The following is a 12,280-nucleotide window of genomic DNA, read 5'->3' on the forward strand; positions in this document are numbered from 1 at the left end:
ATATATATATATGCGTACCTTTAGTACATGCTCTTTGTCCTCCCCTGGCAACAGTTGAAATGACGGCCCTGTAAAAAAACACCAATCAGAAAAATCTGAGGAGTAGATTAAGTTCGCCACGTTTGAAAAATCTGAGAAAAGATACATCTCAACACCACATTTCTATAGCAGCAAAGTGTTTGGGAAAAGTTTCGCAATCATGAAGAAAGCGAAATCCAAAATCCAGCCATCAATAGAAATTTTTCTAAGAAAGCACATAAAGGATCTACTGACTTCACTGAATTTAATGAGTAGAGCCCGGAAGTTCAGGCAAAATGCCGTAAATGTCTTTTTTTGCCTAGTTTTAAACTTTTTTGTAAAAAGTGCCTTTTTTGAGTTTTTCCGCCGAAAATGCCTATTTCGACATTGTTTTATGTTTGTCCTTGAATCTTAGAGGTCATATTTTGTGATACTCTGGTATTTTAGGCTTCAAGAACCTCAAAGGAAAATTTCTCATTATAAAAACTTCAATTATTAGCATTAATTGTTATAAAGTTTTCCTCCCTCCAGCCCCATTAAACGCAAATAGGCGTTAATAATTGAGAGATAGGCATATGACAAAACTTGGTACAGCCAGGTATAGAAATGACAAAGACTTTTTTCATCTCTACTATGCATAGTTTTCAGACATACCATCAAATTCACATCGAGATTGTAAGAGCAGATTTTAATTGAAACATAATTCATAATTACTCACTAATCATTGTTCTTTCATTTTAGCTAATATTATTTTGCATGTTAGCCATTTGAATAAATCCTTACAATTATGTATCTAATTGAACAAAATCACTTCCGACCTAAGCTTGAAGGCCCACTTCTGTTTGGTTTGGTAGCATCAACTTGGCTTGGCTAATAATGCCGCTATATATTATAAACTAATACAGCGAATCCCGTTATAACGAACTCAAAGACACCGAACTTCAATTACTTCTTAATAACGAAATTTCGTTATAAAGGAATTTCATATTTTCACATTGTTCCTATGTAAACTTATCCGGGGGGAATTAAAAATCTTTTCGTTAAAACGAGATTTTCGCTATAACGGTATTCATTAAAATGGGAATCGACTGTATGTGGGAACACAGACGGAGTAAATTTTTTTCGGTCATTTTTCGGACCCTTGATATTTTATATATATATAGTTTTATTTATACTTATTTTTCCTTTTTGACATTAACTATAAATACCTCTTTTTAGTGCCTATTTCAAGCATTTTTAGTGCTTAAACTTCCGGTCTCTACTAATGAGTTGCCGAGAAACTTGAAAAAAATCAGATATGTCAACTCCAAAAAGTAGTGAATCTCCGACTTTGACAAAAACTCTGGAAAAATTCTATCCAGTGAGGAACCTAAAGCAGGCCGGTCTTAGCTACATACTGACCGCCTGTACATTAAATATACCTTCTAAGACTGTTTACTAGCCCGTCTGTAATCCCACCATCAGCCGTGAGAGCTTTGCAGCTGGGCATGGGGCAAACATTTGAGTCTGGTCTGGTAAGGAATTCCACGAAAATCCTCGGAGCTAGGCAAGGAAAAAGTAAAAAGGACTTTGCCGTGCACCAGAGCATTAATGTTCGTTTCATTCGTCACACCGTTTCTTCGGCTGAGATCCCAGCCTGATTAGTCCTCCACAAGGTCATGTGGAAAACACAATAAAATGCTTTATTTTATGCTGCTTCTCTGTCCTTATTGGTTGTCCTCACTTTTAGCCTATCTACCGCCGGTGATTTTCATGCTACAGTTGCCGTTCGAACGCTATTTAGGGTTTTTCACAATGGAGATCACATTCCAATACAAAAAACTTGGTGTTGCCATTTGATATTTTCGAAATTTTCTCACTGTAACCGTAACTGTTAGAGTGACACTGTTGTTTTCCATATCATTCTTGAGCACATACCTCAAAGTACCTTATGCCAAAATTTCATTCGGTTTCTGTGAATGGTATGATAGTTAGGGGCCCATATGTCGGGATAGTTTTTTTATAATCACCCTGTATATATATAGTATATATTTTTTTGTAAATACGTACACTCGTGTGCAAAATTAAGAGTATTTGCACATTGTGTGTGTCTATTTTCACAAAAAGTACTGAACCAAAGGTACTAATAATGCCACCGAAGAAGTATGCAAATATTCAGTGTCGTACACGTCTGTGTGGGCGGAGCTGTGACCATGGAGGAGATGATAAGGGCACGAGGCGTTTTCCACGATTCATATGCTCGTACTCCTTGACGACATTCGCTGTATTTCTTGCAAGAGTTTGGTAAATTTTATAAACTATCAGGTAAAATGAGTAGCCAAAAACATATGGATGACAAAATGAGATGGAGAATCGTCGGTAGATTGGAGGCAGGGCAATCACAAATGCAGGTGGCTACAGAGCTCCATCTAACGCCCTGTGTCATCTGCAATTTGTAGAAACAGTTTCAGGACACTGGATCCATATCGAGAAGACCTGGACAAGGTCGTCGAAGAGCCACGACGACCAATGAGGATCGTTATTTGGCACTTTCAGCGTGCCGTCACAGGACTGCTACAGCATCACAGCTCTCGTGTGAGCTGCATGCTGCCACTGGGACTCCAGTTTCACGGTTTACTGTTGCCCGAAGGCTTCATGAGAGAAGGTTTTATGCTAGAAGACCCGCTGTTTGCGTTTCGCTAACTGCAGCACACAAGAGAGCGCGTTTATCATGGTGCAGACAACATCAGCCTTGGACCAGGCTTCATTGGAGCACCGTGCTCTTCACAGATGAGTCGAGATTCAGCCTGGACACTAATTCTCGACGTACACTCATCTGGAGAGAGCCTGGTGCCCGATACCACCCCTCCCACACCAGGGAAATGGACCACTATGGTGGTGGAGGTGCCATGGTTTGGCAGGCATCATGTTTGACGGCCGCACACCCCTCCATGTGTTTGGCAGAGGGTTCGTGACTGCAAGGAGGTATAGAGAGGAGATCTTAGAGCCCTATGTTCGACTTTTCAGGGCGCAGTTGGCCTTCGGTTCCTGTTCATGGACGACAATGCTCGTCCACATCGGGCTCACCTGGTCAACGATTATCTGGAAAGTGAGGATATTCGGCGTGTGGATTGGCCAGCCAGATCTCCTGACCTAAACCCTATAGAACATGTCTGGGACGCTCTTGGGAGGGCAATTGCATCTCACCATCCCCCTCCGAGAACCATCCCGGAGCCGAAAACTGCGTTGCTGCAGGAGTGGGACCGATTGCCACAGGGACTCAACTGTCTCGTGTCCAGTATGTCGTTGCGCTGTGCGACCTGTCTGACTGTGAGAGGGGATCATACCCAATATTAGACTAATTTTCGGTTCGATCTCGCAACGTGGATTTTCGACATTCCTGCAATGATGAGCTTTACTGACAATCATGAGTGCGTACTATGACTTTTGTATGATATATCTCTTTCTTTTTTATAATTGTGTATTCGTACCAAAGTTCATTAAAATCTGTCCACTAATTTTTCAGAAATTCGACATAATGTGCTAATTCTCTTAATTTTGCACACGAGTGTAAGACAGGATGCACACTGGCGCGATACTGCAAGCGAGGCAGCATACAACTGGACGCAGATTGCGTAAAAAACCTGAAATTTTTAACCAATGCTCGTGGAATTGCAGGCTACATGACATCGCTTGTAGTATCGCACCAGTGTAAAATGCGTCTAATACGGAAGTATGCAAAATTCGAGGAGAGAGCAATTAAAAAGGATTTACATGGCAAAATGATTTTTTGGCGAAATAAGAAAAACACATAAATTGATACTGTTCTATTGAATTGGCTTAATTTCGAATTTCGTTCACTGACTCTACCTTCGTGCAATTGCATTGCAGCCTAGATGACATTGCAGCCAAATGATAGATATCATTTGATAATTTTCGTCGCACCACGGTCATTTTCTGCATACGAAGGCCAAGTAGATCAGGACTTGCAATTTGTTGTCGATTCCGAACAGTAACGTTCGACATTTTGCCTTTTTTTTATACTCACCCGAGAGGTTGGTGCGCTAACCCCTAGATGGGGGACTCCCGGCCGTAGCAATTTTTTTTGCGGTCATGTCGCCGTTTCGGTTGTACCCTTGTGTCAGGAAAGTTTTTCTGACGACGACGAACCGGGTATCGAACTCACGACACCTTTAAACATTCTTTGGTACTTTAGGCGAGTATCTTATCGACCTGTAGTACCGCACCCGCTTAGACTTCCAACTCCTGTTGACGTTCAACGATTTATTGTTGTACGGATCTCTTTCTTATTTTCAATTATTAATAATTTTTGATTACCCTGAACACATTTTTACCTTTTTTTCCTCTATTTTGCTTTCTTACCGAGTTACATTTGCTACCTCCTTTATTTCACTACTAAGAGGATTGTTATTGTTTTCAACAGATTGGGCATGCCCACTATATTACAAAGTCCAACATTCAAAGTCAAAATTCATTCGAACAAGCTCATTTAAAACTGAAAAAAAAGATTAATTTTTTATTTATGTTCCATATGCATTTATTTCAAACCATAAATCATAAACGAAAATATTGATATCGTCAGTACATTAGGTATAATATGTCTACTATCTGATGCTGAAATTGTGATGAAGTGTTTAACACTGCCCATATTCATATTACGTGCTCTATCATATTCACTACCGGTACTGATGATGATATAGCACAGAAAATCAGACATATTTATCAAATATCGATATTTATTGCCATTAAATTGTAACTGTTTTATTAATAAATGTCGGTATTTCAATGTTTCGAATCTCAGCTCTATTACATGTAAAACTTCTGTGTATGTAGTGTATGTATTCGAAATCTGTGTATAGTATTATATTTTTTTGTGTTTTTTAAATCATCCTTTTCAAAATAAAATCTAACGTATTTGTCGCATCAGCACGAGCAACGCAAGTCTTAAACTTTTGTTTTTTAAGACGTAAGCCCTACGCCACTTATTTAGAAAAATTCGGTATTTGTTTTAGAATATAGCAACTGAATATCTTGATAGCAATTGTTCTGTCAGTTGAAAATCAATTCAGATGTACACGAGGAGAGAGAGGCCATAGAAAACAATACACCCATTTTCATCTATTATTCACTATATATTAACATAAAATTTGCTGCCATGGTGTTCGACCCCACCTTAATATTTTGCATCATTTGACGTTCGGTAATTTTTTGTCTAATATTCAGAAAACATCATTACCGATATCAATCTCGAAGCAAACATTTTTAATGGGTTCTTTCTACTCGACGCGTTTATGAACGAAACACTTTGGTAATTTGATTCTAGGGTGCATGTTTCCGTGCCGAGCATTAAATTACGTTACCTGCTCTTATGTGTTTATGTGATCGATGGTCCATAAGATTATTCGAAGCGGCACTTTTTTCTTTCACGTGGAAAATATGTTTTCCGTTCGATTTATCGATTCTTATTCATCGACAGACGAAAAGAGTTCACTAGGTAACCTAGCACGTGAAAAAACTAAACTCTTTGTTTGTCTCTTGCAAACGCATTTATGTAAAGTTCTGCGCAACGTAAGTTGTTAACTACTATTTTGTGAATATTTTGCGCGTTCTTGAAAGAATACCTCATTACATTTTTCAGGTGGCGAGTATCATGGAAAATTTGAACATATAGTGCTAATTACTAAACGTAACTACAGAAGAACATCAAGGTAAGTTGATGAACGCTAGTTTTGCTGCTGTCATCACCGGCCGATTCACTTTTTTATGATCAACAGCTGGGAAGTTACCACGTGGTAAATAAACTTAAACGGAAACGTATATTTCACGTCCTACCTCTCTCTGTTTGTTACAGCAAATTTTCATACAAATCATGGTGGTATTTATACCCGAGAGAAAAAAAAATAACGCGAGGCTGTAAAAAATTAATATTTCTCACTTTCCCAGGAATTAGACCAGTTTTAGATTTTAATTTTGCATTAGGCCAGAAATACCTCGATTTTCATCGTTGAAAAAAACAATGCCCAACTAAATATAGCACTGAATAGCTAATACAGTAGCAGAAGCACACGAACAAAGCTCTCAAAATGCTTAATGTTCTAAAATATAATATAGTTATTTCTACCATCATCGCTCTTGATTTTAATTACATGCATTTTTATTTTATTATCTTGTGTTGAGTTTCATCTGCTACGTATAAACTGTTTTTGTTATATTGTAGACAAAATATCTTCAGCTATTTAAAAAATAATAATAATAAATTTCAAGTTATTTTGGTTTTATCGCAAGTTGCAGCTGTGTGCTCAATTGTTCATGTGCGTACTTGTAAATATAAATTAATTAACGTAAATGATGTAAAAAGTGAACTCTTACCACAGAACGACAAGTAACCTTAAATTGCATTTAGCGCAAAAAGTCATAATAAGATATTTGGAGATGTTCAGGGCCGGATTAACCATTAAGCAAAATAAAATACGAGCTTATGGCATCAAGCGAAAAGGGGCACCACAAAAAATGATCAAATAATAATATTTTTTTAATTTAAATTCTTTTTCCCAGCATCAATCTCATCCGGTAGAAAATACTAAAATTTTAAGAGCACTCGGTTGTACAGTTGAAGATCTTTATCGAAAGGTTCACCAGGGCTGTAACTAAGGGAGAGCAGTGGGGAAGGGGTGTCTGCTGTAGGGTGAGCACATGTGAGGTGCCTGCAAAACCGGGACAAATCCCGGAAATCGTTATTGAAAACCGGAAAGAAACCGGAATATTTCAAAACTCTCATCTGGTGGGCATTATAGTGTAAAATTGCAAACCAAGAACGTATAATGAAAATATTATCACACTATTCTACTACATAGAGGCGCAAAAACGAGGAAAATATCGGGATGGGAGCCATGGTTATTAAACGTCTCGTATATACGTGATTGAAGGGCGTACGCCATGAAAGTTGAGATGCGTTGCATTATATACAGAGCCTCCCTTAGGAGTGTGCGACAGGTGCGACTGCACCGGCCCCCGCGTTTTTAAGAGCCCCGCATTTATGGTTAATAATTTCTTTCATAAATTCTGAATTTTTATTCATTCTGTATATCTGAATTTTTATCCATTCTGCAAATCTGAATTTTTATCCATTCTGCAAATTTGCATTTTCATCTAGAAATAAATAATTCTGGAATTATTAAATCATCATCCATCTCTATACTTGCCACAGCCTGGAGGCCATTAGCTGAAGTTAAGTCTGCAACGTTTGTGTCTCTACTCAGCAAGTCACGCTACTGTGCGTGTTTTAAGGAGAAAAGGACCGTCTCACTGTATGATATAATGGTTAGTGCGCTTACCCTTTGCGTAAGAGGTCCTGGATTCGATTCGCGGTGGAGAGAAACGACACTGTTTTCCTGTTCACCTCGGTATAATATTCCGAAAGGCTATTGATTTCATGTATTTTAGCTGAACAAAAAATTATCATCCATCTCTAATTCTGGAATTATTTTTTTCATAAATTCTGAATTTCCACCATGTCTGGAATCGTTGTTTCAATAAATTATAAATTTTCATGGATTCTAGGATTCTGCTTTAGGAAAAAAAATTAAATTATAGTAAAGGTCAAAAAATATATATATAAGTATACAGTTAAAAATTATGCGTAAAAATTTTATTTTAATCAAAAAAAAAAAGATACGCCTTTTTTCTTTATAAAACTTCTTTCGGGATGTCATTAGCGATAGCCATTAATAGCTAGTCGTGTAATTTTCTTCAAGCTTGTTTACTCACTGCAATAAGATTATGCTTGTTTTCGTACTGCGTACTATTTCTATATGCTTCTTGAGTCAAAATGCCACACAAGTGCTATACAGGGTTAAGAAAAGGACTTCTCGATGACCACTCAAGGAGTTCCACTGATTTGGCTACATATCAACACCTTTGAGACTTTGAAACATGTACAGGCACATTGTCCTGTTCAAACAAAATCTATGAATAAGTAATGAGAAGTGCCTCAGAAAATAGAAATTCTGTCGAAACGGTCTCGATGTGCCTATATTTCCAAAATATGGCTTTGTCATTGCATAGGTCAGTAATATTTAATCCTGTACTATCGAGTTAATCTAAAATGCTTCTCATCAAAGAATCCACTTATAGCATCAACAGATACCCACTTTTTGGCCAATTCATGTCGCTTGGTGTGTGTTGTTTTGTAAGGGGATGTTTCCATTTTGGTTTTGCATGCTAGACAGTCGAAATTTTTTTTATCACATCAGGCACAGTTCGACGTGTGCAAGGCAAGTTTTATTCCGTCAGAATTGCATCAGACATTTTTTGCGTAAAATCTGTGAATAATCGTCTTTTTCTTGATCATTTGATCATTTTTGTCGCACCACGGTCATTTTCTGCACACGAGGGCTAATTAGACCGGGACCTACAATTTATTGCCGATTCCGAACGGCAGGCTTGTTTTATACTCATCAATGGGTTGGTGCGCTAACCCCTCGATGGGAGAACTCCCAGCGGTAGCAATTTTTTCCTACGGTCATGTCACCGTTTTTTCGTTATACCCGTTTTCTGACACGGACGAACCGGGTATCGAACTCGCGACACCTCTAAACATCCTTTGGTACTTTGGGCGAGCATCTTATCGACCTGAGCTACCGCGCCCCACCCCGTCTTTTTCTGACGAAGGGTAAGAGAAAGAAGCCTTCTTCAACCTTTTAATTCTTCTCGCCATTTCATGACCAGGCATCACGTTTTCTCTGAGAGCAAGCTTTTTGCCCCTTCAATATTCAATAAATGTTGTTTTTGGCCTCTCACACTTTCAGGAAAAAATTTGATTTCACAGCGCATAACTGATCAAAACATGTTGGTATAAAAGTCTCTCGACTTTTATACCAACATGAGAAAAATGCAAATTTATTTCTTCGACATCAGAAAACACGCGTGTCATACTTTTTTTTTCTATGTTTTGACTTTTACTATATCTTTTATAGATATAGTAATCTATAATTTTTTAATATTAAATAGTTATATATTTTTATAATACAATTTCAACAATTGTTTTCTGAAAAAGTGCAGCACCCATCAAAATTATTTTCAGTGGAAAATGTTTAGATTTACTTGTAATTATCGCTCTGAGAAATTTCCATGCATCTACAAGCACAAGTTTTCAAGATATGGAGGTTTTTCGGTTGTCCTTAAACTTTTTTCACCACTTTAATATTGCAATTCTATAAAGATACTAAAACTTTCCATTCGTTGATATTACGATGATAATGATTTGAATATTTTTGGCAAGATCATTTAGTAGCCTTCTCTTTATTCAGGAATGTGATTTTGAAATGATGGAAAGAACTTGGTTTTATATTTATTTTGTGTGTGTTGCATTTCACCTTCTAATAGAGACTTCTTTATCGGCACCAACATCGATTACTGTAGGTGAGAGAAAAATTTATCCTCTTTTACGTTTTGTGTGTGTGTGTGTGTGTGTGCATTTGTATTAATAACAATAGCTTCCTCTATAAACGATTTCCTAGAGGCTGCAATACTTGAGGTATGCCTATGAAATTTCTTATATACGAACTTGTTTTAGAGTATAAGCTGAAAAATCGTGTTAATGGCTTGAACAGAGCACTTACTGTTACAGTAATGATGAACCAAAATAAAAAAAAATTGAGTAGTGACAGCTAATTTTCTTTAATAACAATATCATCAGCGCCATTTAAAACCTATAAAACGTCAGAATTTTTTCTTTAATTCGAAAAGCAATCACTTCAGAGAACATGAAAGAACACGAATTTGGACGACAAAGCTGGCAAATATGACAGCAAGTAACCGAAAGTTATGGGCTTTATTGTAGAATTCTTAATGTTTTTATTGGCATTCCATGCAAGATATTATATACACCATTGAAGTATGTAACGTAAGGTATTGTCTGACTGGTGAGTGCATAAAAAAATTTATCAAAAATTTCATCAAACACATTTTGTGTTGATATTGTATTGACATTGTATTGATAATATATTTTATGAAATACTTTTATGTACTTAATAATTTCCCTACTTTATTTTCAGTCGGTGTGTTTGAAAATGATTACAGTCTTCCTCGAGATGTTATTCGGAAAACTCTGCTTTTCAATATAAAAAAGAAATATACTGATCTCAATGTGACTTATTACGATATCACTTCGGATGAAATAAGCACAGAAGTTTCCAGTAAGTATAGGCCTAAATATGATAAATAACGTAAGTGCGTAGCTCAGGTCGATAAGACATTCACCTAGTGGACCAAATGAAGTTAACAAGTTTCATGAGTTCCAAACCCACCCAGTCCTCGTCAAAATCTTTCCTCTGTAGTGACTTGGGACGTTTATAAAAAAAAAGTTAGGAGAACAACTTCCACAAGTTTCATAAAATATTAACTCCAATATCAAGATATGCTGGTTGATAATTTGATGCGCGTTTTTCCATTTATAACCTCAGAAAACTGAATACTCTGATATGCTAACATGTTTCTTCACCGAAGTAAGCTAAACTTTGATTGGAAGCTAATGACTTGAAACTCATTAAATGGTCACTGATTCAAACGAAGCGTAAATAGAAAATTTGGGCTAAAAATGCTCGTCACAGATGTGGGCGAGACGTCAGAAGCAAATACCCGGACCACAGCCTTACAGCCCCTATACGTTGTGTGTATTTTACTAAACGCTGGCCACGAAACTCTAAAGCAATATTTGAACAGCAATGTTTTGAAAAATCTTGTATCTCAACAAGATCGACACTGACCGAGATAGTGAAAAATATGATAACATAAAAATTATTATCGGTCTTTTTGAGATAGAAATTTAATTCTTCAGATAGATCAATTTTCGTAGTGACTTTATAATTTTCCCTGAATTTTATGAATACCTCTTTAAATAGGTATTGAAACAGTTTTCACGACTTGGTACTCTCTTGAAAAAAATATATATATATTATTTTTTAATATGTGTAAAATCAAAGATGCTTCAAGAGGTATATGCAGTATACTTTATTCATGCGTGTTTCATGTTCAATGAATTAATATGAAAAAATCTGATGTAAAATTTTTTACATGTGTGAAAATACATTATATTTTACAGTATGTGAGGATTTGGTATCAAAATCCCCAACTCTCATAATCGACGGAACAAGACGAATGAAAGAAAACGATGATTCAACAAATATGGGAGGAATAGTCAGAAAACTTGCACGAAGAATTCGAATCCCAACCATCAGTACAGTTTACTCATACAGGTCGATCGTACCAGAATGGGAAAATCTCAATTCAGAAGAAAATGAATATTTGATAGCTCTTCCACCACCGGGAGATATCATAACCCAAGCAATAAGAGACATAGCCGTTTATCAGAATATGACAACGACCGGAGTGCTATACGATAGTACTGTTGGTGGGTATATCCTCTTGAGGTTACTGAACTTCTTTAATGATAAAATCTCTATTCTTTTCATAATTTCAAAAAAATTCTCAGCAGTTGGTTACCCTGTTGACCAACAAGACGTATACGTAAGGGTTACCCACCTTGACCAACAAAATGTATACGTTTTGTTGGGAAAAATACTCACCTAGTTGCAAAGGTGGCGTTTAAATTACTACGTTACGTAATTACAATATTGATGATAAAATACTTTTCTGATTATTTAAACTATGACTCCAGTTGCTTTTACAAAGATTCTAGTTAGTTAATTTTTGTACTGTTGTCAACGCCGTTTATGAATTTTTGGTCGAAGTATGATGAAAATTCAACGATAAACCGTCAAAATATTGCTCTAGCTTCGTCATACCAATATCGATCCACCCGTCTTTGACGGTCAATCGTCAGTGGTAGCGGATAGTGGTTGGAAAACTATCGTCGCGAGGTAAACTGAGGTTTATAGTATACTAGGATGACCTATTTTTCGTACATCGATCGGAGAGGGGGGGGGGAATATCTATGAGACCGATGTATGGGTTTTTAAAATACATTTTCAGTCATCTGAAAAAGGAAAGAAGGGAACAAAATTTAATCCAGATGACTGAAATCAGAAATTGTAATATAATTTAATGCTGACATGACAATGTCAAATATTTTGTCATAGTGAAGGTACGGCTCTTCCACATGTTTGAAATTCAAATATTCTAGCATATGATTCGTGATTAGGCCAGTATTTCACTGTAGAAGTTTTATAAAATTTCTTTTCATAAAATTTCGAGCGAATGCAACCTTATTGGTTACTTTTTTTCAAGTTATGTAAAAGATCTT

General features: G+C 36.6%; 1 protein-coding gene across 1 annotated transcript in view; it reads left to right on the top strand.

Moving 5' to 3' along the window:
- Positions 1 to 5,575: 5,575 nt before the first annotated feature.
- Positions 5,576 to 12,280, top strand: part of Ir25a (ionotropic receptor 25a) — a 30,027-nt gene continuing 23,322 nt past the window's right edge. Inside the window, exons 1-4 of the mRNA XM_089238615.1 lie at positions 5,576 to 5,726; positions 9,327 to 9,438; positions 10,074 to 10,214; positions 11,120 to 11,428. Coding sequence (XP_089094741.1) covers positions 9,342 to 9,438; positions 10,074 to 10,214; positions 11,120 to 11,428 — 547 coding nt within the window. The 5' untranslated portion in view covers positions 5,576 to 5,726; positions 9,327 to 9,341. The remainder of the gene's footprint in view (positions 5,727 to 9,326; positions 9,439 to 10,073; positions 10,215 to 11,119; positions 11,429 to 12,280) is intronic.

Source organism: Pholcus phalangioides, unplaced genomic scaffold (assembly GCF_987345545.1).
Source record: "Pholcus phalangioides strain wild (caught in Gottingen) unplaced genomic scaffold, Ppha-v1.0 ptg000011l_1, whole genome shotgun sequence".
In the NCBI taxonomy this organism is placed as follows: domain Eukaryota; kingdom Metazoa; phylum Arthropoda; class Arachnida; order Araneae; family Pholcidae; genus Pholcus; species Pholcus phalangioides.